General features: G+C 36.3%; 1 protein-coding gene across 1 annotated transcript in view; it reads right to left on the bottom strand.

Moving 5' to 3' along the window:
- COG5 (component of oligomeric golgi complex 5) overlaps positions 1-27,657 on the bottom strand; it is a 268,380-nt gene that overhangs the window by 29,123 nt on the left and 211,600 nt on the right. The window contains 4 exon segments of the mRNA XM_070469136.1: positions 247-299; positions 301-351; positions 7,656-7,718; positions 9,118-9,228. Coding sequence (XP_070325237.1) covers positions 247-299; positions 301-351; positions 7,656-7,718; positions 9,118-9,228 — 278 coding nt within the window.

The raw sequence follows: 27,657 nt of genomic DNA, 5'->3' as shown, positions 1-27,657 counted from the left end.
AGTCCCACAGATATTAATGGTTCCATGTCTGAATAACAGGAGACGAATGATGACAAGAAGGACTGAAAAAAATCAGTTAATGGTGCCCAACAAATAAAGCAGGATAAGGGTGGAGGCCAACTGCACCACAAGAGGAACAAGGTTCTAGATGGTCTAGATGGTAGAGACTTAGGGAGTAGAGGTGGAGGCGGGAATGAAAAACAAATGCTACGAAGGTTAGCAAAGCCTTTGGCTGGAAGTCATTACCCAGAAAAATCTTCTTGATGCATAGTGATGATGATAGCCTCAATGGCATCACCCTACGGAAGTCAGCAAGGGTTGCACAGCATTTCCCATAAGAACATAGATTGCCTGAAAAGAAGATTAAAAAGAGGCAAAATTTAAACAGATCAAACACAAAGAAATCTGAGGTGTGAAAAGCATTTTGACTAAAAGTTTTCACATTATATCAAATTCAGACTATATACAGTTTAACTATAATAACCCAACAGAAGTCTGCTCTTCTCATAACTGCTGTCAGTAATGATTTTTAAAGTATGTGGAACACGGCACTGAAAAATTTCAACTCCCCCACTTTTCTCATATTTTCAAAAAGTTTAACACTCAAATGAGCCTCTGGAGAAAGGAGAAGAGAGAGGTAATGTCACTTATGAAGCACAGATAATATGAACACATTTTTTAAAGTTTCTGGAAAGACTGAGGTAAGACCAAAAGTAATTCTTCAAAACTGGAGCAACATCACATGTTTTAGACCAAACTGGATATAATATATCAGTGACTCTCAAAGGGCAGAAGAACAGTTAGGCATTTCGTGGATCAGATTTCTATTTAGAGTTTGACAGCAGTGAGTCTCAAATGGGGGCAATTTTGCTCCCCAGAGAACACCTGGCAATGTTTAGAGACATTTTTGATTGTCATGGCTGGGGTGGGGGTGGGGGTGGGGTATGCTTCCAGCATCCAGAGGACATGAGACACTGCTAAACACCCTACAGTGCAACAGACAGTCCCCCATGACAAAGAACCATCCAGCCAAAAACATCAATAGTGCTAAGGTTGAGAAACTGTTCTACTGCGAAGTATACTCATCAGTTATGTTATGATGCTAGGCCACAGTTACGGTTTTTATGTGAAAATATGACTGGGCCTCAGAAAACTCAAAGTCTAAATTTTAAGTATATTATATATGCTTCAATCATGATTACATACAAGGAAGATGGATGACTTTGGCTCATACAAATAATTGAAATCAATGAAAAAAGGTTATTCATTAGATTCCTAAATGTCAGCTCAAGCCTTAATTTGCTGATAAAAATAAAGATATATATACAGGATTGACAGAGACATGGGCTGTGTGTTTTCTCTCTAAGCCTTCTGCCCCACAATCCCTCGGCTCTCTTTTCGGAAATAAAGGATGAAAATGAAACAAGATAAAAGAGAGAGAGTGTGTGTGTGTACACACACATACAGCGTGCCCTCAGGGAGCTCACAATCTAGTGACAACAGGTAAGCTGTGGTGATATCAGTGCTCTGAGAGTTAGGGAACACGGGAGAGACACCCAAATTATACTTAGAGGATTAAAAAACAAAAGGTGTTGCGTAAACTTAATTTCAAAGGTTAAAATAGGTTAAAAGCCAAGCGTATGTGCTGGGAGGGAGGGTGTGAGACTGGAGGGAGCATACGTCAAGAGCACAGGAGCCTGGGGAAGGTTATACATTTGGGGAACTGTAAGGAGTTTATGGCAGTCCACTCCAGTATTCTTGCCTGGGAAATCCCATGGACAGAGGAACCTGGTAGGCTATAGTCCATGGGGTCGCAAAGAGTCGGACAAGACTGAGCGATTTCACTTTCAACTTTCAACTTTCCAAGGAGTTTAACAGAGTATGCGGTGGCTGCCAATGTGGAAGAGAGACAGAGCAGATGTACTCTGTGCAGGCTGCTAAGGAGATAGGAACATATCCTGAAGGAACTGGGAAACCAACGATGGGTTTTAAGCAATGGGAAAAAAAAAAACCTGGTTAAAGATTTGAATTTGGGAAAAATCATGCTGGGACAGCAGACTGGATAAATTAGATTAAAGGCAAGAGGACATAGTAGCATGCAAAGTGGTGAGTGCTTGAACCAAATCAGAGGCAGCAAGAACAGAGATAAGGAGCTGAGGCAGAGACACTGGGAAAGGAGAACAGAGGACGTGGGAATCAGATGTGAGAAATACGGAATGGAAAGACAGAGGGTACACTCAGATTTTTTTCTCCTTTAATGCCTTGGTGGCATTATCAACTGAATGTGTAAATGCACAAGCAGCTGGGTGATTTAGGGATGGGGGAAGGAAATACTGCTCAGTTTTGGACACAAGTTGGAAGGACTTACGGGGAAACCCACATGGGCTCTCCAGCAGGGACTAAGGGCTTCACGGCTATAGTTTCTAACACATTTTAACTAGATATGGTTGTCTTTGGCTTTTAAGAGAGAAGACAAAGCCAAATGAGTCACTGAGATCCCAGAGGACAGTTCATAGAGTAAGGAATTCCATTTTCATGTCATGCAGAAGAGGAGCCCTTGACAGATTAAGAGGGGTAGTAGTACTTACTTAGTACCTGTCATGTGCTGGATACTGTGATTTGGTTTCATAGGTAACCATGCCACTGAAAACTCAATTGTTCCTTCCTCTAAGAATTAAGAGAATCTCTAACTTACTGATGTGGAATTTAAAGTAATTTGTAGACAGGGAAACTAAAGTCAAGTTAAGAAGGTTGTCCAAAGCTATCAAGTGGAAAAGCTGGGTTTTTCTAGGTGCATTTGACTCCAATGAGCTTTTGGTTATTCTTTGCCACTGGGCAGAGAAGTAAGAAGAGATCCTGGAATATAGTGAAAATAAATAGACAGGAGATTTCAAGAAGGAAGGGCAAGTTTTCTACACAGTATGAAGGAGTGAGTGCCTAACTACAGATCCTCCTACACATAATTGTGGAAAAATACCAAAAAAAAAACCCTACTGGAGGCTTCTGTAGATGGCAAAAAAGCAAGCAGTTTTAGAGGAGTGTGGAAATACATAACAATCAGAAGAGAGTGAGTTTTCCTTTTTTGTGCCTCTGCAACGAGAGTGACTTTAGTCATGGTAGTGGCAAGCCTAGGTTGCTAAAATGCTGAGAGAAAAATAAAATCAAACCTGCAGTCTTTTAGGTCAAAGGAACAGGGGAAGGGACCCTGGTTCAACCAGGGCTGCTGAGAGTAAGGGGGGAACTTCAGAGACGAGAGAGCCAGAGAAGAAACAAGCCTATTTTCCCATGTGTGAACTCAGCACTAGTCTTCAGCTAATTCAACCATGTGTGTGCAAAGCAAACAAGTGGCTTGCAACTAAAGCTGAAAGAACTGAGATCTTCAACATGGCCAACTGCAGGTCTGACAGTGTATAATTTGAGTCTCAACAAGCTACTTATCTGCTAAAGAAATGATCAATATATTTATAGGAGCAATATATAAAAATACTGAGTCTACAAAACATAATGTTTCCATTGTCTAGGATATATTAAAATGACTAAATAACAAAAAGCTAGGAGATGGTTGGATGGTATCACCAATTCGATGGACATTAGTTTGAGCAAGCTCCAGGAGCTGGTGAAAGACAGGGAAGCCTGGTGTGCTGCAGTCTATGGGGTTGCAAAGAGTCAGACACGACTGAGCGACTGAACTGAACTGAGATGTTATCAGTTCTAAAGGGAAAAGACAAGCAATAGCTGCCAATTCTGAAATGATCCACTCTACAGTTATCAGGCAAGAACCTCAATGAGATAAAGAAAAAAATGCCCATCATAAATAATAGGAAATCTCAACAGAGTGATTTAAAATGTAAAAAAGAACCAACATGGAAATTTTAAAATAAAAAAATGATACTCCATGCAAGTAGATGTAAATGTACTTCAATTAATGCAAAGTTTCTAGATTTTACATGACACAGTACAATATTAACTCTAAAAGACTGTGGGAAGTTAAGAATGCATGTATACACAGAAGAACAATGGGAAAAAAAACCTCAAAGAAATATAGACAAAGATTTAAGAAATACATTTAAGTGAAATTCAAAAAAATAATAATCAAATAATCCAAAAGGCTGCAGAAAAGGAGGAAAAGAGGAAATAAAAAAACAAAGGGAACAAACAAAAAACAATAAAACTATACACCTAAATAAAACCTTATTGATAACTGTATTATGTTAACAGACTAAACACTCCAATTCAAAGGCAGAGATTATGGGAACAGACAAAGGCAAGACCCAACCCTATACTAACTACAAGAAATGCATTTAAAACTAAAGACACAGAGGAGTTGAAAGTAAATGTAAAAAAGAAGATACATCTTCTTCTGTAAACATTAAGAATAAAAAAGCCTGGAGTAATTTAATATCAGATAAAATAATGCATGACAATAAGTATTAACAAAGCTAAAGAAGGATATCTCATAATGAGAAAAGGGTCAGTTCATCAGAAGGCATAAAAATGATAAATACTTACAGAATAGAGCCTCAGCACAATTAGTTATATAGCTTCAAAACGGAAGAGTCAAGAATCAAGAGAATAGAAGGGAGATATAAGCAAGTCCACAATTATGGAAAATTGTAACTCCTATCTTTCAGCAAGTGATAGAACAACTACAAAAATATCAGTAGAGGCACCTAAAATCTGAACACATCACTACACTTTGACTTAATGGATATTTACAAGTATGATACTAAACAACTGAGGATTACAAGTTTTTATCAAGCATACGTGATTCGTTCACTGACAGACCACACGCTAGACCATAATACTTAATAAATTTAAAAGGACTGAAATCATACAGAATATGTTTCCTGATGATAAGAGAATTATATCAGAAATCAATATCACAAATCAACTATACTTCAATAAAAAAGTGATAAGCAAGAAAAAAGAAATCAGTAAGATATCTAGAAATACTACAAATAATTAGAAATTTTAAAAAATGAATCAAAGAAGAAATCACAAAGGAAATAAAAATATTTCAAAATGAATGAAGATAAAAGCATGCCATATCAAAATCAAAGTTTGAGGGAAGTTTACAACTTTAAATTTAAAGGATGGGAGGGGTCTAAAAATCAATGGTATATGGTCTCCAAAAAACAAACAACAAAAGGCAAAGAAAATTCAAAATAAGAAGGAAATAAAAAAGTCCAAAATCAGAAATCAGGGAAATAGAAAGACAAACAGTAGAGAAAATTAATAAAGCCCAAAGATGTTTCTTTAAGAAGATTATTAAATTGTTAAACCCATGACTAAACTGATTAAAAGAAGATAAGAGAACACAAATCATCAGTAAGAAAAAGAGGTTATCACTATAGGTCCTATATACTTTAACTAGACAGAGAAAGAATATCATATACAGCTTTATTCTGACAAATTAGGTAATTTAGATGAACGAATACCTAAATCACAAAGAATCAAAGCTCAATCCAGAAAAAAAAACAAACAGATTATCTGAATAGCCCTCTATCTATTAAACAAACTAAATTTGTAATTATAAACTTCACTGGATGACTTCACTGGAGAATTGTATTAAGCATTTAAGGAGAAAACAATACAAATTCTACACAAATTTTTTCAGAAAATAGAAAAGAAGGAAACAGTTTCAAAACCAGACAAAGAATTACAAAAAAGAGACCTATATACCAGTATCACTTATGATTTTAGATACAAACATCTTCAACACAAATTAAGTAAATCAAATCCAGAAATAAATACATAAAGAGGGTAATACATCATGATCAAAGTTGGTCTGATATTTGAAAATAAATTCAGTATTTTAGTAACAGAATAAAGAGGTAAAACCATGTGATCATTTTATATAGAAAAAGCTGTTTGATGAAACACCACCACTTATAACTTAAAAAATCTCATTAAATCAGGAATAAAAAAGAAACTGTTTAATCTCATAAAAGCCATCTAAGAAAATATCCTATTTCAAATAGTAAAATAAATATTCAGTGCTTTTCCCCACATTAGAAACAAACAGACAAGTCCACTCTCACCAGTTCTAGGCAACGTCGTACTAGGTGTTCTAGCAGGTGAAAAAAGCATGGAAAGTAGGCATCAAGATCAGAAAGGAAGAAATAAAACTGCCTCTATCTGTATTATAATATGATGGTGTACTCAGAGAACTTTACAGTCAGGCAAGGTTTCCAACTTATGGAAAACAGAAAACAGAAAAGACAGCATTATGGAGAATGCCTTCATGGAAAGGATGGGTGCAGGACTGGTAACTGCCAGAGGAAACTGAGAAAGGATGTTAGATTATATTTCACAAGCTCTTTACAAAACAGTGCTTTTTTGGAAAGGGAAGTACTTACCTAAAATAACTAAGATTACAAAAATACTGAAGTCTCGACAATGCAAAATATTTCAATATAAATATCAAACCCACACAATAAAAACTTATATAAACAACAACAACCACAAAACTTCTATAAACTTAGTAATATACTATCTGTGCAAGATGATCTCAGTAATAAATGTATCAGAACCATTGGCCTAAGGTGTTTAAATGCTACTTATAGCTGAGGTGGTTATAATGAAATGACTCTAAATGTATAATCATTAATTATGTCATTCATGACATAGGAGTTAATGCTGGTAATATGAGATGATGAACTCTGAACCTAAAATAACATTTAATTTTGGATAAAATCTCAATCAGAGAGAGAAGACTACTATGTGTCTTTATATTCTGCAGTAAGTAAAAAAGTATGTTTAATATCTTTCCTGTCAAATAATAAAAGCATGGAGATTTTTCGTTCTTGGGTTGCATTTATGCACCATAACATCCTAAATCAAAATGATGCAGTAAGCTTCCTACAGTCTTAGGAAAATTCAAGATTCTCGTTTTCCATTTGAGTCAGAGGATTATGTTTGTTCTTCACTTATTATGCCATAAAGATTTTTAATGAGATTTAATTAAAAAGCAAGGCCAGAACTGTTTCACTGAGGCCTGTTAACACAAGCAATTCAGTCCGTATTTGGCAGGGTCACTGCAGGAAGGCTTTGGACTGACTGCATCTTCTCTGACTCTTCTCAAGGCAAAACTTACATTAGTACATTAAAAAGTGGGGATGTGCGCTGGTGTCATGCCTTACAGGTACACAGTAGTTTCCCAGCCTTGGCATTACTGAGATGTGGGGCATGGTAATTCTGTGTTATGGGGGACTGTGCACTGCAGGATGCGTGACAGAATCCCTGGCACAAGAGGCCAGTAGCACCCTGCTCCCAGTCAAGATGATCAAAATTGTTTCCAGATATCACTCAATGCCCCAAGGGGACAAAATTGCCTTGATGGAGAACCACTGCTTTGTTGGGATAATACCGGGCAGCACTGCCCTAAGACACAGTGAATATTTATAAGACTCTTGCTTATGATACAATTATCATAACTGGAACACAATCTGTAGACACCGACAGGGTCTATTTTTAGATTCTAGAAAATATAAACACACAAGTAGCCTCTCTCTTTAGGATAATCATCAACATGCTACTTTTGGCATATGGAGAAGATTCTAAATTATTTTTAAATGTGACATCTCCCACTCAACCAAACAATTCTAAAACTGACTCTGATCTACAGAGTCAAAGATTAAATTAAATTCTTTTACCTTTAGGGCTGAAATTATAGTTTGCTCAGCTGCTGGTGGGAAAGAGTTCTGACTGGAAACCACCTAGAACAAATCCAGTTATATTTTGAGTAAGTTATCTATTTTTATAAATACTAATTTTGATCATAACATGATAAAACTGTTTTCACATTATCATTACTTTAGAGTAGCATCTCATACATGTTTTAAAAGTCCATGAGTATGCAGTAGTTAGGTTTTAAAACATTTTCTTGTATAAAGCAATTATCTACTTAAAATAATTAAAACATTAAGAATTCTAAAAGCTAGCTTTCCTTAATGATATAGTTTTAACTTGAAAAGATCAGTTTAAAGCCATATTTATTTATTTTTTAAAAAATCAGCTTTTCTAAGTTGTCTATAATTTTTAACAAGTCAAATGTCAAATGTTTCCCTTTCTACAAGTCAATACCAACAGTATGAAAATTCTGAAAGTATCAGTGAAGACATTTAAATCAGGCTAAATAAATACAACTTTTCATTGCTTGTGAGTCTGTAGAGTAATAATGAAAGGAAATGGAAAATATATATTCTTTTTATTTACTTTTGTTCTTTACTTTTCTGACATTTACCTGTTAATGACTCTTTAAAAATACATTTTGTTTAGCAATGACTTGCTAAAAGTTTAAGTAAATGGAAAATATACTTACAAGTAAGTCATTACAAGTACTCTAAAATACAGTCTAGCATATAAGAGCTCATACTAGAGGTCAAGTTTTTAGGAATATCAACTAACCTTTGGCTTCTTCATATCTTCTAACTATCTCTCTACTTACCAAATATTTTGAAAATCATTAGTAGAGTAAACACAAGTGACTCAAGAATCAAAAGATGGGGTTGAAAATGTTGCTTTCCTAATACTTAATTATGTTTATAGTTCATCTTAGACATAACACATGATGGCAAACAAGTTAAAGTTCAGTCATTTTTTTTAAAGTGTCAGTAGAACAATAGCAACATTTTTTTTCTACTCACAAGTAGTCTTCAGTGATTATATATCACAAGATTATATATCACTGTGTTTAATGCATCTTCTCCCTCATTTTTTTGGGCAAAGATAGAAGTTTTCTGACATGTTAGGGAGCTTATGAGTTATATTGTTACCACCTTTGCTTTAATTTGCTACCACCCATATGGTATCAAATTACATTTTAATAGATATAAAACACATAAAATTTACCCTTAAATCAACTGTTCAATAAACTTGACTATATTAAGCAACCTTGAGTACCTCATGTATTTTAAACTAACTGTACAGACAAATAATAAAGGCCAGGATCGAAGACTGTTTAGAAAAGAGTTCAGTCCTCAGCTTTGTTTACAATCACATTTTCACTGTATTCCTTGGCAAAAAACTAAATAATAATCCATGATTGTCTAAATTTGAGGCAAGAAGAAAGAACTTGAAATTAAGTCAATGGAGCTTAATTAAAATAAAGGTTACCTTTGTTACTGATTGGTGCAACTTATATAGTGAATTTACTACTGCCACATTTCTTCTCTGTCCTTCGGTAAGAGGTCCAATCACCTGACTTGCATCCCCTTGTGTGGAGAGCTGTAAGAATTCAACACAAAAAGAAATTACCGAAATGACAGCTCATATATAACTGGGGGGAAGTTTATGGTCCTCTGTCTGACAAAGCAAATGTTAACTGAAAATATTCAAGTCAAGCTCTGGACTTCAGGCATAGCCAGGAGCCTCTGTAGAGATAACATGATGAGCCTAGAAGCCTAATTAGTCTCACACAGGAAGAACACCCTTCATCAGTCCTTCATAGCTGGTGGACTTCTCAGGCAAGTGTGACCCAGAAGTTCAGGATGTGCTGTTATTCTGATACATCAGTATAGAGTTTCTAGGGAACACCTTCTGCCAACCATCTTTTTTTCTATTCAGAAACTCAGAAAAAAAACCCATTCCCCCAAAAAAAGAAAAAAGAAAGGAGACAGGGTGGGAGTAACAAAAATAAACCTACATCCTATTTGACATTTGACAGTCATAATAGTCTAATGAAATGAGAGATAAACAGAGAGCATTAACACTCTTTATTTTGTAAATTAAAAAGAAAACTGTGTAGGATTGTACTATGTATGGATGATCAGTAGAAGTGGTACTAGTACGTGCATATTAGGGAAAAGGACATGAAATTTTTATCGAATCAAATCTAAAACTATTATAGTCCCATTTAAGAAAAAAGCCTACATATAACCATTCTCATATTAATGAGATTTTAATCCAATCCTCTTTAACAATTATTAAAGGTCAGTTAAACTTGATTATGAAAATAAAACATAAGGAAATAAGTATATAGGTGGATGCACATACCAAATATGAAAAACTGACCTTTTAGGAAACAGATGAAACTAAGAGCATCTTCCCTTTGTTAAACTGAGACAAATAAAATATGAGTGAAAGAAATACTATTGTTCTTTCTATTCTCTTTGATACTCACACATACATTTTTCAAAATTAAATTCAATTCCCACTTTTCCAATTCCTACTTATGGCAATAATATTCAGTTCCAAAATATAAAAACTCCAATTAGAATAAAGAGAATGATCCTTCATTAAAGTTTTAATCTACGATGATGGTTTAAGTCAACATAAAGCTTTCTGACATTAGGTTAAATAATTTCAACTTATTTTGCCTTTCCTCATGGACAAATAGTTATCAAATTATAATCAAGTTGTGTTCTAAACAGTCATTTGTAAGTTGGTGGGCTGAAAGAAAAAAAAGTCATATTTTCCCTGTAGAAACCATGTTAAAAATCAATGGTCAGACCTCAGATGAACTCACATAGTCCAGTTTAATCTATAGTGCGGTGAACTAATCCTAACAGAAGCTCTGAGCTCCCAGAAGAAGGCAGATGATGGGCTCCATGCTATGGCAAGGGTGAGGAAGGGTACCCAAAACCACTGTGGAGACTTCAGTGGCAGTGGTATTGATGTTTCCAACAGACTCAAGGCTTAGATGCTAAATATATATTTGATTATAATAGGCACTTACAATCCATGAGTTCTAGCTCTACAATTTTTAAAACTCTAATCTCTGTTCTCTTGAGATTTTCTCCAAATAATTTTGAAATACTAACAAAGAAATGGCAAAAGAATTTCTCTGATATTATCCTATTTTCACTTATTATATGTATTCCATATTTAATAAAGAGACTCACTGCTAGAAATGGGTGGAGACCATTTTATTACTACGAAGACCTAATCATACTCATAGGGTTTAAAAATTGAGAGAGGCCCACTTTACACCTATTAGGATGCTTTAACAAAAAAAGACAGATAATAACAAATGTTGGCCATGAAACTGGAAACTCGTATGCATTGATAGTGGGAATTTAAAATGGAGTAGAGGCTCTGGAAAACAGCCTGGCCATTCCTCAAAGGTAAACAGAAGTGAAAATATAACCAGCAATTCAACTCTTAGATATATATACACAAAGAAATAAAAAGCACATTCACACAAAAATGTGTACACAACTCTTCACAGAATCATTATTCCACAGCATAACAGCCTCAAAATGGAAACAACGCACATGTCAACTATAGATGGATAAATGAGATTAGTATATCCATACAATGGAACATCCCTCAGCAAAAAAACAAAAACAAAAACACATTACTCCAACTAAAAATCAGTCCCTAGCTAAGTAGATCACCTGGGTTTCCCTCCCGCACCACTCCTGTCTAATCTTTTGGGGGAAAGTAATTTCAAACTTACAAAATGTTATAAAAATAAAAATAGTGTAAGGAACACACATTTATGCTTTACTCAGATTTATCTGTTGCTAACATTTTATCTCATTTGCTTTATTATTTATAGTCTCTTTCCCCATTTCATACACATATACACACATGTGTGAGCATAATTTTTTTCTGAATCATACATACATTATGACCCTTTGTCTCTAGCACAAGCTGGAATCAAGATTGCTGGGAGAAATATCAATAAGCTCAGACATGCAGATGACACCAACCTTATGGCAGAAAGTCAAGAGGAACTAAAAAGCCTCTTGATGAAAGTGAAAGAGGAGAGTGAAAAAGTTGGCTTAAAGCTCGACATTCAGAAAACTAAGACCATGGCATCTGGTCCCATCACTTCATGGGAAATAGATGGGGAAACAGTGGAAACAGTGTCAGACTTAATTTTGGGGGGCTCCAAAATCACTGCAGATGGTGATTGCAGCCATGAAATTAAAAGACGCTTACTCCTTGGAAGGAAAGTTATGACCAACCTAGATAGCATATTAAAAAGCAGAGACACTACTTTGCCAACAAAGGTCCGTCTGGTCAAGGCTATGGTTTTTTCAGTGGTCATGTATGGATGTGAGAGTTGGACTGCGAAGAAAGTTGAGTGCCAAAAAATTGATGCTTTTGAACTGTGGTGTTGGAGAAAACTCTTGAGAGTCCCTTGGACTGCAAGAAGATCCAACCAGTCCATCCTAAAGGAAATCAGTCCTGGGTGTTCATTGGAAGGACTGATGCTGAAGCTGAAACTCCAATACTTTGGCCACCTCATGAGAAGAGTTGACTCATTGGAAAAGACCCTGATGCTGGGAGGGATTGGGGGCAGGAGGAGAAGGGGACGACAGAGGATGAGATGGCTGGATGGCATCACCGACTCAATGGACATGAGTCTGAATAAACTCCGGAAGTTGGTGATGGACAGGGAGGCCTGGCGTGCTGCGACTCATGGGGTCGCAGAGTCGGACACGACTGAGCAACTGAACTGAACTGAACTATAGTAATATTCTATTATAAAACCTCAGTTCAGTCATTAATTTCTTAAATTTACACTGATAAAATTCTTCTATCTGTAATCTGCCATGTTTTCAAGAAATTCTGGTTTCTTTTAGTGAGAAGTGGTATTAGAGACCAAGATCTGGGCCCTGGGTGTGTTCATTGCTACTTACTGCTACAATAACTCTCAATTAAATATTTACAAAAAGTGATTACTTAGGTCCTTGTCTTCTTCTCCATCAGGTTATAAGAACTATACAGTAAATTCCCACAATTAACATTCTACAATTTGTTTTATATCACATGTGTGTGTGCTAAATCATTTCAGTTGTGTCTGATTCTTAGTGACCCTGTGGACAGTAGCCCGCAAGCTCCTCTGTCCATGGGATTCTCCAGCAAGAATACAGGAGTGGATTGCTGTGCCCTCCTTCAGGGGATCTTCCCAACCCAGGAATCGAATCCACGTCTCAGACACTGGCAGACAGGTTGTTTACCACTAGCGCCACCTGGGAAGTTCTTTATATCACATACCTATCACCTATCCTCAGCTCATTTTTTAGACATCAATATACTTCACCCCTAAACACTTATGCGTGCATATAATTAATTGGAATTCAATATTTACTTTCAGGTTTCTTTTTACTTTTAAGGTAAAATTTATATAATGTAATGTAGACAGAGTGTCATTAGTTTTAATAAATTGTTTTATTTGTGTAAAACTAACCACATCATTCCAGGAGGGTCTTTCATCCCAATTTCCACTCAACACTACTCTTCTGGTGTGGTAAGTCTTAACTTTTAAGTGGGGCTACATTCACAGACAATATGGAAGTATACCTTTAATGAGTTCCAAAGATATATTTCACATATCAGTCAGTCTTTTACCAGTTCCTGCTACCTCCTGTGTATTTTTCTTGGGGAAAAATTTTATTTTTACTAACACATATTATTTTCAAAACCACTAAAAGTAATGAAAAACTTTTTTCTAACATTTTATTGTGAACACTTAAAAGACTTGTACAATGAACACCAGTATACTTACTAATTAGGTTCTATAATAGCATTTTACAAACTTGTTTATCTTATTCATGTTTCATTTTATATACTTGATGCATCTCAAAACAACTTATAGGCATCATTATATTTGTTACCAATGATTTCATCTCACTGATCACTTCTGTCTATTCTATATCTTTACATAAAGTTTTTGTGTATATAAGTATAAAGCTTCTTTCAGCATAGTATTACTGGTTTTCATCCATTTTTGTTCCTATCTATTGCTGTGTGCTATTCCACTATATGAATTTATCTGATTTTATTTTACCCATTCTCTTACTGTTTCTAAAATGTTTACAATAAAATGAACACTAGACTTAGGAAGGTGGCTCATTGGTAAAGAATCCCCCTGCAATGTGGGAGACGTGAGGTCAGGTTTGACCCCTGGGTCAGGAAGATCCCCTGGAGAAGGAAATGGTAAGAATACTGGAGTATTCTTGATATCCATGGACACAGATCCACAGATCCCATGGACAGAGGAGGGACAGAGAAGCCTGGTGGGCTACACTTCATGGGGCTGCAGAGTTGGATGTGAGTTAGCAACTACATAACAACAACAGACTTAAGGCATCTAGACTTATTTCTACCACTTGCTAGCTCAATATATGGCTTCAATTTCTTCATTGTAACATGAAACTAACAATCTAGTCAATACCAAAGTATGCTTTGTAAACCATAAAGTGTCTTAGCATGTGAGGCATTACCACTTTTATTTCCAGACAGTTCTGTCTTGTTCTCATTTCCTCCTCACCTCTCCTTTGCGTAGTCCTTTCCTCCACAACCCACGCCTCCAAGCTCTACATATCTCAGTACTGGCAAGGGACCACAGGCACACACTAGGGTTGAGGAATCAGAGCCAAAAGCCAATGAAACTGTCTGGAAGTACGGACTGAATTATTCTGCCTCCCTTTTGGTTGTGGTAACAAAGTATCTTGTACAAAGCAGACATTCTCTATTTCAGAAGCCTCCACTGCCTCCACCATTTTAAGCCCTTTTAACTTTCATTGTTTCAAACTATTTCCTTCAGGTGATCTCCTTAAAATTCACTTTTCAGGAATTCACATAGATGCTCAGCATGTAGAAGATGCTTGGTAGGTATCTGTTGAGCAACTGAAGGGTCAGAGTAATGGTTTCTCATTGTTGCTTTTTCAAAGTCCACCTTATTTGAGGTTAGTAAAATCACATGGAGGAGCAAAAACACAGTTTTGGCTGTGAAGCATTAGGAATTAGGGAACTAGAAAGGTAAACACAATAAAAGAGTCAATATTCTAAACTATGAGAAATGTACATACCAGTGCATTAAGTTACACTATTTAATACAGTCTGGAAAGATGCAAGAAAGCAAAAGAGCAGCATCTGAGTTTTAAAAATCACATACACACAATGGAAAGAAAGGGAATTCAAAGGCTAAAGGAATTCTTAATAAATAAAATGATTCCTATGTGCTAATGATAAGATTTATTATTTCTTTTTAACTATCTGAAGAAAATATTTTTCAGAAATTCTGTAATATGCTCACTAGAAACTTTGTGTGAATTCAATGAAATGAATTCACTAAAACAATGAAAAGTTATGCTAACATGAAGAATATTTTTATATCATTTTTAACTTGTAGACGAAATGATCCTAAGACTGCCCTATGATCACAGTTGAGGGCTATAAGTAAAAGAAAGAAAACTGACAATTCAAGAGATGAGTTGGATGACAGCTTTAAATTTCTTTCAGATAATGTACTCTTTTGGGGAATTATAACGTTGGTAACTTAAAAGAATGTCTAAAAAGAACAAGAAAATATATTATGAATTAGTTATGAATTTCATACAGTTAAGTTATGAGTTTCATACAGTTAAGTTACTTTCCAAATATTCTATTGTTCTAGTGTTCTTTTCATCTGTAATTTCTATTACTGCTAAGGATATGTCAAGGATTCAGGATAACTTTTTTTTAAAATATGGATTTGGTAATAATAATTTAAAATATTTCTTTGAAATCACATGTAAAATATTGAGGAAAATACGGTATTAGAATTTCACAGACTTAGAACAATGCAAAATGTATACTAATCTACAATGCTTCCTGAGTGAAAAAAAAGTCAAAACATTTTTATATTAAATCAGATATTTTTAACAAAAACTTGAAACAGTTCTGATGAACCTTCAGTTATAGTTACATCTACACTAGTTATTCTGAAAGTGGTGAATGTACTTGGATTACAATTTCCAAATTTAAAATTTAATGTGAAATTTATATTAAAACACATTCTCAAATTCTCTTGAATTTTCTTTTTATCCAATTTTGGAGTTCACAGCACAAAAAAAATTTTTTTTAATTACACATAAAAAGATAAATATCATATGCTATTGCTTATGTGGGATCTATAAAAAGGGTACAAATGAACTTATCTACAAAACAGAAATTTAGTCACAGAGGTAGAAACAAACTTACAGTTACCAGGAAGAAAATGGAGGAAGGATAAAGTGGGAGACTGGGGTTGACACAGAAACACTACTATGTATAAATTAGATAACCAATAAACAGCTACTGTATAGCAAAAGGAGCTCCACTCGATATTTTGTAAAGAATTGTAAGGAAAAGAATCTTAAAAGAGTGAATATAGGTAATAAGCATGACTGATTCACTTCGCTGTATGCCTGAAATAAACACAAAAACTATACCTCAATAAAATTTTTTTTAAAGAAGGAAAAAAAAACTCACAAAAGGCAAAGTATTATTACTACTGATATTTTTAACAACAAAAAAAATGGAGTGTATAAAGGGCAAATGTGTAGTTCTCATATTGTTACTCCCCACTCCCACACAGAGAAGACATTAGCAATCAACTGTGGTCCTGTTATGGCCTTGTAACACAATGTTCCAGCCAGTCACTACAGATCTCTCAGACACAGGAGATGAAATCTATCTGTAATCCCTGAGTGATGTCATATCAGTTTTTCTGGATATATGGAACAGTGAGTCTAAGTGTATCCTATGGTTCATCTAAACACCTTTGAGGTCAAAAGATGCTAATGAGCAATATATTCCAAGAGTCTCAAAACTGCTATGACCCTTCATAGCCCACTATTAGAAATGCATCCCAAGAAAATAATAAAACTATATGCAAAAGGATGATGTTATTTATAAAACAGAAGAACTAGAAAGCCCTACACGTCTAAGAACAAGAGAATAGTTGGGTGTATCAGGCAATTCACAAGCTGGAAAAAATAACAATGGAAGATGCTTACATTATAGTGTTAACTGTATAAAACAAACAAAAACAAAGATCTGTCTGTGTAGCAGTTTGCTCTCACAAACACACACAAAAAAAAAACTGGAAAGAAATAAAGCAAAAATGTTAAACAGTAGTATGAGGGATTATATAATGTGTAAGGTTGCCATATAGTAGTAAAAGGCACTATGGAATTTCATAGAGTATCTAAAAGCTTAATTTACAGAACACTCTTCAAAACTGTCACACAATTTCCTCCATTGTAAAAACGAAAGATGTACAATTCCATTCCTGAAAGATTTAATATAATAGGAAATAAACTGCTTTGGTTACTGTTTACTTCCCCAGAAGGTTTTTGGGAAAGATAATCTCATTTGATCTACTTATCTGTGACGCAGATTAAAATAATTAATTTTTATTTATATTTACTTATCAAATGTTTTCATTATAATTACCTGGTTTAGAATAAAGAAGAATCATAATTAAATATCACTAAGCTTATTACAACATGCCAATTATCTTATTAAAAATCTATACACAGATGCACATTCAAAATTAAATTATCTAACATCCCTAATACTACATAGCTTGTAATATATTAGAAATTGTATTGTATTTGAAATTCAGAGATAGGGCATGTTTCTGCAATGTATACAGCAAAGGACAGACCCACAGGTTTACACAGCAATTCTTCACTTTCCTGGCACGTCAACCGAACTGAACTTGTTAGACAAACAAAATTAATTTTCTTAGGTGTTAAAACTATCAGAAAATATTTTCATGAACATCTTGCCACACTTTCTGGTTTCATAAACAAGATGGGAGCATATACCTTAAGAAGGCAAATTCTACTTTCCCTTTCTGTACATTCACTAGTGACTGGTATTTTTGTGCTATTACACACCTTTGTTTTCTAAAAGTGATTCTATCAGATCTTCATAGGGTCTATATGGCTGCTTGCCTCTTCACTCATTAAACAGCTTTAGGCTATTACATCTTTTGAGATTTTGTGATTCTTTTTCCTTTTAACTTGATGATTTTACAAATCCTTCTCTTACTCTTAAGATGTAAGTTTCCTCTTTTTGATCCTCTCTCCCCTCCTCGGTCTAACTTGCTTTAAATTGGGAAGCAAGAGGACAGACTACATGCAACCTGAGAGACTTCTCCATGCAGTTAAGTTTATACTTTAGTGCAAGAACATTGTGACATCAATTCTAGAAGTTCAGAGGATGGTTTTAGTTCTTTCCTGGTTCTTATATTTCAGACTACTGAATTTCTCAAATATCTGACTACTTGATTTTAAAAAAAAAAGTTATTACTACACATCTGTTTAGCTAAAAATAAGGACAAGTCTATTCAACTACAGAATAGATTCAATGGTAATGTTACATCATAACATCAGACTAGAAGGTCACACAGATCTGATAGCAAAGAAATGACAACTTAAGATGGGTTCCCTTTTGGACAGTTAACATATAACTAAAAAGCTAGAAATCAAATCTTGTTTATAGATGAGTAAAACCAGCACACAGGAATCAACCATAGCTCTGTAATTCAAAGCTGCATTGCTCAGACACCCTGGATTACTTTTACCAATCTACCTTTCTCATCAACCTCCTCTAGATCTGCTCCCATGCTCCTGTCCTTTTAAGTCAAAACCTCCACCTAACACATGGGATTTGGTAACTACAGCGGGTCGGGAAGACAAACACAATTTTTGCTAGGAATGGATCACTTGGAACTTTTACTTTATTTTTCTTCAAAGAACCTTATGCTTTTGAACAACAGATGGAGTTTCCACCTACCCATGCCCAATCACTGGCTCCTAAAACACTGGCTTTGTTAAATAAATTTAGAGTTATAAGTCTTTATATTTTTAATTCTGTGAAGAAGAGAAAACGGTTTACTGTCAGTTATACTGAGCTTTTTCCACTTTCCAATAATAAATACTCAGATTAATTTATTAATTGACAGAAAACCTCTTTGAATATATAAAGTATAGAGAATAAGATCTCTTTGATTTACGGTAGTTTAGGTTTAGTACAGACTGAAATTCAAACCACAGAATTTCTAATAAAATGTATTACCCTTAGGAATATAGAAAAACTAAAATTTCAGCATCCAACTATTAAGACCCAAGCAGCTGCTGCTGCTAAGTCACTTCAGTCGTGTCTGACTCTGTGCGACCCCGTAGACAGCAGCCCACCAGGCTCCCCCGTCCCTGGGACTCTCCAGGTGAGAACACTGGAGAACATTTCCTTCTCCAAGGTGTGAAAGTGAAGTCGCTCAGTCGTGTCCAACTCTTGGTGACCTCATAGGCTGCAGCCTACCAGGCTCCTCTGTCCATGGGATTTTCTAGGCAAGAGTACTGGAGTGGGGTGCCATTACCTTCTCCGAAGACCTAAGCTAGTCAATAAGATTTTTAAAATAATTAGTTGTTTATTTATTTGTTTATTATAGACTACTACTTTCACAGTTTTTGACAGATATAAAGCCTAATGTAATTAAACCTATAATCTTATATGCATTATTAATTTTCATAGCAAGAAGTTCTTTATATGGTCTACAGATAACTTTCAATTTAACTGAAGTCTTAATAGTAAAAAAATTGTATTACTGAGCTCCAAGCTAATGAGGCTCTCTCTGAATATTAATCTTAATAGCAGTGTTTATAATGTCAAACCAGAAAAAATAAGTTTAATTACCTAACTGAGGTAATTATATTTACTGTGATCAATGATACAGTTAGAATTCATCTTACTATGAACTTTCATATGACTTTTTCTTTTTGCTTTTTATTCTGTTTACTTTTCAGCATTTTACTGAACTGGTACTTGTCTTTATATCCATTTTTTCCATCAATTATCTCTGAAGATATACATTCTATTTCTATTTTTTCAGCAGGCATAATTAAACTGTTAATATTCATGCTCAACTTTGGTCAGTGTATCTATAGATTTATAGTCCTCCTGAATAACACAAACATTTTAGAATGCCTTCGAACTCATTATCTCTTCATCACCATAAACTTTAATGTGAATTTGTCTTTTAGGGTTTTTGTTTCCATGTCCCAAATTAGTCACTATTATTTCTCAATTCATGCAACTAAGGCTTAGATCTACCTATATATTTACCAAGTGTGCTTACTATTCCTTCTTGCATTTCAAACCTTCCTTTACAGTTAGATTTCCTCCTTCAGTGTTCAACCATTACAGGGCTTTCCTCTCACTCATAGGGAAAACAATAAACAACAGAACTACCGTATGATTCAGCAATCTGAAGAAAATGCAATCACTAACTGGAAAAGAACTATGCACCACAGTGTTCACTGCAGCATGATTTACACTAGCCAAGACATGGAACCACCCAAGGGTCCATGAACAAATGAAAGGATAAAGGAAAGGTGGTGCGTACGTATAATGGAATATCATTCAACCACAAAAAAAGGAGGAAATCCTGCCACGTGTGACAACATGGATGGACTTTGAGGGCATTATGCTAAGTAAAATAACTTAGATAGAGAAAAACAAATACCATGTGATTTCACTTATATGCAGAATCCAAAAAGCCAAATTGATAGATACAAGGAACAGACTGGTGGTTGCTAGAGATGAGGTGTAAGGGATGCGGTAAATGGGTAAAGACTGTTAAAATGTAAAAACTTCCAATTATAAGATAAGTAAGTCTGGGGATCTAATGTACACTAGGGGGACTACAGCTAACAAAACTGGACTGTATTAGCTCAGTTCAGTAGCTCAGTCCTGTCCGACTCTTTGCAACCCCATGGACTGGAGCATGCCAGCCTTTCCTGTCCAACAGAAACCCCCAGAGCTTACTCAGACTCAAGTCCATCGAGTCAGGGGTGCCATCCTACCATCTCATCATGCCGTCCCCTTCTCCTCCCACCTTCAATCTTTCATAGCATCAGGGTCTTTTCAAATGAGTCAGTTCTTCGTATCAGGTGGCCAAATTATTGGAGTTTCAGCTTCAGCATCAGTCCTTCCAATGAATATTCAGGACTGATTTCCTTTAGAACGGCTGGTTGGATCTCCTTGCAGTCCAAGGGACTCTCAAGAGTCTTCTCCAACACCACAGTTCAAAAGCATCAATTTTCTGGTACTCAGCTTTCTTTATAGTCCAACTCACATCCATACATGACTACTGGAAAAACCATAGCTTTGACGAGACAGATCTTTGTTGGCAAAGTAATGTCTCTGCTTTTTAATATAGCTTTTCTTCCAAGGAGCAAGTGTCTTTTAATTTCATGGCTGCAGTCATCATCTGCAGTGATTCTGGAGCCCCCCAAAATAGTCTATCACTGTTTCCATTGTTTCCCCATCTATTTGCCATGAAGTGATGGGACCAGATGCCATGATCTTAGTTTTCTGAATGTTGAGTTTTAAGCCAATATTTTCACTTTCCTCTTTCACTTTCATCAAGAGGCTCTTTAGTTCTTCTTCGCTTTCTGCCACAAGTGTGGTGTCATCTGCATATTTGACGTTATTGATATTTCTTCCAGCAGTCTTATTTCCAGCTTGTGCTTCTTCCAGCCCAGCATTTCGCATGATGTACTCTGCATAAAAGTTAACAAGCAGGGTGACAATATACAGCCTTGACGTACTCCTTTCCCAATTTGGAACCAGTCTGTTCTCCATGTCCAGTTCTGTTGCTTCTTGACATGCATGCAGATTTCTTAGGGGGCAGGTCAGGTGGTCTGGTACTCCCATCTCTTAAAGAATTTTCCACAGTTTTTTGTGATCCACACAGTCAAAGGCTTTAGTGTAGTCAATAAAGCAGAAGTAGATATTTTTCCAGAACTCTTGCTTTTTCAATGATCCAATGGATGTTGGCAATTTGATCTCTGATTCCTCTGCCTTTTCTAAATCCAGCTTGAACATTTGGAAGTTCACGGCTCATGTACTATTGAAGCCTGGCTTGGAGAATTTTGAGCATTACTTTGCTAGCATGTGAGATGAGTACAATTGTGCGGTAGTTTGAACATTCTTTGGCATTGCCTTTCTTTGGGATTGGAATAAAAACTGACCTTTTACAGTCCTGTGGCCACTGCTGAGTTTTCCAGATTTGCTGGCATATTGGGTGCAGCACTTTCATGGCATCATCTTTCAGGATTTGAAATAGCTCAACTGGAATTCTGTCACCTCCAAAGCTTTGTTCATAGTGATGTTTCCTAAGACCCACTTGACTTTGCATTTCAGGATGTCTGGCCCTAGGTGAGTGATCACACCATCGTGGTTATCTGGGTCATAAAGATCTTTTTTGCATAGTTCTTCTGTGTATTCTTGCCACCTCTTCTTAATATCTTCTGCTTCTGTTAGGTCCATACCTTTGCTGTCCTTTCCTTTGCCCATCTTTGCATGAAATGTTCCCTTGGTATCTCTAGTTTTCTTGAAGAGATCTCTAATCTTTCCCATTCTGTTGTTTTCCTCTATTTCTTTGCAATGATCGCTGAGGAAGGCTTTCTTATCTCTCCTTGCTATTCTTTGGAACTCTGCATTCAAATGGGCATATCTTTCCTTTTCTTCTTTGCCTTAATCTTCTCTTCTTTTCTCAGCTATTTGTAAGGCCTCCTCAGACAATCACTTTGCCTTTTTGTGTTTCTTTCTCTTGGGGATGGTCCTGATCACTACCTCCTGTACCATGTCATGAACCTCTGTCCATAGTTCTTCAGGCACCCTATCTGTCAGATCTAATCTCTTGAATCTATTTGTTACTTGCACTATATAATCATAAGGGATTTGATTTAGGTCATACCTGAGTGTGGCAGGTTTTTTGTTGCTCAAACAGTAAATCTTGAAAGTTCCCATCACACACACACAAAAATTACGTTCTGCTCCTTAAAATAACATAATGTTATATGTCAATTATATCCCAATACATACATACATGGCATCTTAAAAATGTAATACACATTACTAGGATTCAAGTAGGGAGATTAGGCAATCGGTGATTAAAAAAGAAAAGTTAATGAACTCTCTTTTTCTTGCCAAGTTCCCAGTCTCGCTTTGTGACAGATGGCGTAACTGGCCCTGCATAACCCTCCATCTCCTCCTGTACCCACATCCTGTGCTGTCTGATACTGCACCTTGGCTGGGTGGCTTTGGTGAGCCAGGCTTCTGGGGCTCCTTTTTCTCTCGTGCCTCTGCCTTCACCATGAGATCAAGCTCAGAAAAGCCTGCTGCAGGATCAGACATGTGAAGAACAGAGGATTAACTATGGTTAAAGCCAGCCTGATCAGCAGCCAGTCTGCTCTGGAGTAAACCCAGCCCAAACTGGCAAAGCCATCTAGCTGCCCCTCATTGGTCCCAGGACGTAGGAGCAGTAAAGGCTTCCTGCATGCCACTCAGATTTGGGGGCTGTCTCTCATACATTTTGTGGCAACAGGTAACGCAGACTTTCAGACTTTAAGAGACAACTGAATTGCTTACTTTCTCCTGAAAATATTTCCTAATTACAATAACCATTACTTGATATTTGTCTCTGTCTTTACCATGCATGGCCGACTGAATCTTAGACAACTTGACCATTTATTACTGATCTGCCACAGCCCCAGAAAATCAAGGTCTTACAAGTCTGGGAAGCAGGTCAGAAGGCTACCTTAAAGAAAAGAAGTCCAACATAAGAACAGAGGTAGAAAATAGCGGAAAGCTGTCTAAAGAATCAAGTGAGTAAGAAGCCCAAAGGGATGAGTGTATTTGTATCAGAGCTAAACTGGATTTGGTCCAAGAGAATCTACTGGTATGTTTCCTGTTGGCACATAATATGAAAACTCTTTCAACCAAGTGATTTTCTATTTTAAAAAATCTTTTACTTGAATGTTAATAACATAGGCTACTACCATATGAAGGCTATATGGAGCAGTACCCAGTTATGTCATCCTTTTGAATCTAAAATAGTTAAACTCCTATGCTTCTATATCATGTAGGCTTTCTTTCATTATAAAAATGTCAAGTCTCCAAACAAGTTGTTAACTATACAAAGAATAAAGCATATATTTACAAAGCTTTTAAAAAACCCTACTGCCATCTAGAGCTACTGACCTCATCATACACAGCTACTGACCTGCACTGAAGTTGAAACCTCCCCTTAAATGTCATTCCTATTACTGTTTCAAATGGTCCGCAACTTAATTAAATGCCAATCTACTTTTTTACAGTTTATAACATTTGACATTTACACTAAGATTCTATATGTCATTTTTGAAAACCATCAGATAATAGTTATCACTGGAAAATGCCCTAACAATTTACCTTTTAAAAAGAATGTTTGCCTATAATTTTGTTAGCACAATAGTTTGTAAGTCTATAAATTATCAAGGTGCCATAAAAATTCCTTGTAAACTAATGTTCTGATTTCCTTTAAACATAACAAGAATAAAGAAAACACTGATTCAAACTTGAGATAGCAAGGTCTAGAGACATTTTCTAATGGTCACACTTCAGATCTATATAAGTTATCACTACATTACCATTAAAGAATAAATCTGTTCAACTCAATCATAAGATATTATAATGTAAACATATACAGGTGTGTGTATATTTGGAACATAAAATTCTACTTAGCTTAATAAGTTAATTATAACTTCACAACTGCTGTCAAGACAAATGAATAAGATTTTTAAATGAAGACAACTTAAAACACTGATCTCATTTTCACAAAAGAGCACCTGAAAGGCTGATGCAGTGGGCTACAGTCCCAGGTGTGCCACAAAGAGTCATGGATGACCGACTAAGCACCCACGCAATTCATATGTTGAAACCTAACGCCCCAAGGTGGTGGAATTTATCAGGAGGTGGAGTCTTTGAGAAGTGACTAGGACTTGAAGGCAGAGCACTCATGAATGGGATTAGTGACCTTATAAAAGAGGCTTAAGAAAGCCACCTTTGCTCTTTCCACCTGTGAGCTTACAGAATAAAAGACAGGCATCTATGAATCAGGAAGGGGCCCTCATCAAATACCAAATCTGCTGGTGCCTTGATCTTGGACTTGCCAGCCTCCAAAACAGTGAGAAATAAACTGCTGTTGTCTATAAGTCACGCAGTTTATGGCATTTTGTTATAGCAGGCCAAAAGGCCTAAGACACTATCCATTAAGTATGAAGAAATAAACTATGATACATAAGCATGTATTGGTTTGGCCAAAAGGTCCGTTCAGGTTTTTTCCACATGATGTAACAAACATACATTTGGGAAAAAGCAAAATGAACATTTTGGCCAACTGAATGTTAAAACAATAGATACAGATCGCTATGTTATACTGCAAAGTGAATAAGTAAATCACAAAATAATACTTAAGTAAAAAAGAAAGATATATTTATGTTGTGGTACAAGAGAGTTTAATTTGGTCTAGACTCAAATGTTGAAAGCAATGGCACCCCACTCCAGTACTCTTGCCTGGAAAATCCCATGGATGGAGGAGCCTGGTAGGCTGCGATCCATGGGGTCGCTAAGAGTCGGACATGACTGAGTGATTTCACTTTCACTTTTCACTTTCACGCATTGGAGAAGGAAATGGCGACCCACTCCAGTGTTCTTGCCTGGAGAGTCCCAGGGAGGGGGGAGCCTGGTGGGCTGCCGTCTATGGGGTCGCATAGAGTCGGACACAACTGAAGCGACTTAGCAGCAGCAGACTCAAATGTGAGTCTGATGCTAGTTTCAAGACTTGCTAGCTGGCACTGTTTTTTAGCAGTCTATAGTGGGCAGGCTACAACACTTTCTCAGCCTCAATTTCCACATTTTGCTGTGGCAGATACTTTCATTTCAAGGGCTGTTGTAAAATAAATGGCACAATCCAAGACACTGTAGATGTCTAATAATGGCAGTTATTTTTATGGCCCTACTCTAACTGTAAAAAATAAATTCTCTGGTACCATTTAAGAGTCAGAAAAAAGGATGTAAGAAATTGTCCCTATAGAACTTCAGGTTCTTATAACACATAACTCTGGTGATTAGTAAAAAAGAAGGCTTAGAAAAAAAAATAACACATGCATAATGATAAAAACATTTCATATTATTATAAGCAAATACATGTACTATGCATATAATCCATACATGATATATTCTATTATATCCTAAAACATTCAAACGATAAGGTTGAAAAGAAACAACATATAGCTTTTTGAGGCAATATGGAGAAATATATCCAAATACACATAGTGAGTTTGCTGCTGCTAAGTCACTTCAGTCGTGTCTGACTCTGTGCGAACCCAGAGATGGCAGCCCACCAGGTTCCCCCGTCCCTGGGATTCTCCAGGCAAGAACACTGGAGTGGGTCGCCATTTCCTTCTCCAATGCATGAAAGTGAAAAGTGAAAGTGAAATCGCTCAGTCGTGTCTGACTCTTAGCGACCCCATGGACCGCAGCCTACCAGGCTCCTCCATCCATGGGATTTTCCAGGCAAGAGTACTGGAGTGGGGTGCCACTGCCTTCTCCGCATAGTGAGTTTAAGTAAGTAAAGTTGCTCAGTCATGTCCAACTCTTTGTGACCCCATGCACTGTAGCCTACCAGACTCCTCTGTCCATGGGATTTTCCAGGCAAGAACACTGGAGTGGGTTGCCATTTCCTTCTCCAGGGGATCTTCCCGACCCAGGGATTGAACCCGGTCTCCAGCATTGCAGACAGACGCTTTACCATCTGAGCCACCAGGGAAGCCCAATAATGAGTTTAGATAACCATAAATATGGCCCACAGAAAGGACCAACTTGAAAAATCATTTTATGATTCTTTCTCCTGTTGTGAATTAAGGCTATGGTTAAGCATACTAAAATGTTCTGATAGCCAAGAAACTTCCACAACTAACCTTTAGGAAAATAAACTTAGGATCCTGGAAAGCTGTTCATTTCATATTTCAAGTTTTGTATTTTCAAGTCACCCTTTTTGGAAACACACTGTCATTAAAATTCTAGCTTTCCTTTATCTATCTTACCACTTAACCATTTATTAGTGATCTAATTTTTGTCTCTTTCAACCTTGTGGACTTGAGGCCTAAATATCTCATCTATAAAAAGAATTCACCATTTATAGACTTAGTTATACTAAATTTCAAGTTGACATTTCCACTTATAGATATTCTACTTTAAAATCTGTTTCAATTTTTCTCCCACTAAAGATTTAATACTTATCTATTTTTCGCTAAACGTTTTCAGCAAAATACTTATAAAGAGAAATATGGCAAGATCAAAGAATAAAACCTGTCAAATTTAAAAACACAGAGGACACAGACCACATAATACAGACCATCTGTAGAGTGAGCACAGCAGCGCAGTGCGGACAGGACAGTGAGAGGGGGCCTGTGTTTAAGAACATACACTTGGTTAAGATGACTTTCTTTTGTTTTACTGAGGGTGAATAACAATGCAAAGGACGTCCTCAAGTTCAAGGATATAGTGAGTGGTTGAGAAAAATAAATTACTTAACTGAAATGCTGGGCTCGGTAAAGCACTAGCTGGAAATAAGATTGCTGGGAAAAATATCAATAACCTCAAATATGCAGATGACACCACATTTATGGCAGAAAGTGAAGAACTAAAGAGCCTCTTGATGAAAGTGAAAGAGGACAGTGAAAAAGCTGGCTTAAAACTCAACATTCAGAAAACTAAGATCATGGCATCTGGTCCCATCACTTCATGGCAAATAGATGGGGAAACAATGGAAACAGTGATAGACTTTATTTTGGGGGGCTCCAAAATCACTGCAGATGGTGACTGCAGCCATGAAATTAAAAGACACTTGCTCCTTGGAAGAAAAGCTATGACCAACCTAGACAGCATACTAAAAAGCAGAGACATTACTTTGCCAACAAAGATCCATCTCGTCAAAGCTATGGTTTTTCCAGAAGTCATGTATGGATGTGAGAGTTGGACTACAAGGAAAGCTGAGCACTGAAGAATTGATGCTTTTGAACTGTTGGTGTTGGAGAAGACTCTTGAGAGTCCCTT

Source organism: Odocoileus virginianus, chromosome 1 (genome assembly GCF_023699985.2).
Source record: "Odocoileus virginianus isolate 20LAN1187 ecotype Illinois chromosome 1, Ovbor_1.2, whole genome shotgun sequence".
Lineage (NCBI taxonomy): Eukaryota > Metazoa > Chordata > Mammalia > Artiodactyla > Cervidae > Odocoileus > Odocoileus virginianus.
The sequence above is the reverse complement of the archived record's forward strand: the minus strand, read 5'-3'. Positions and strand labels throughout refer to the sequence as shown.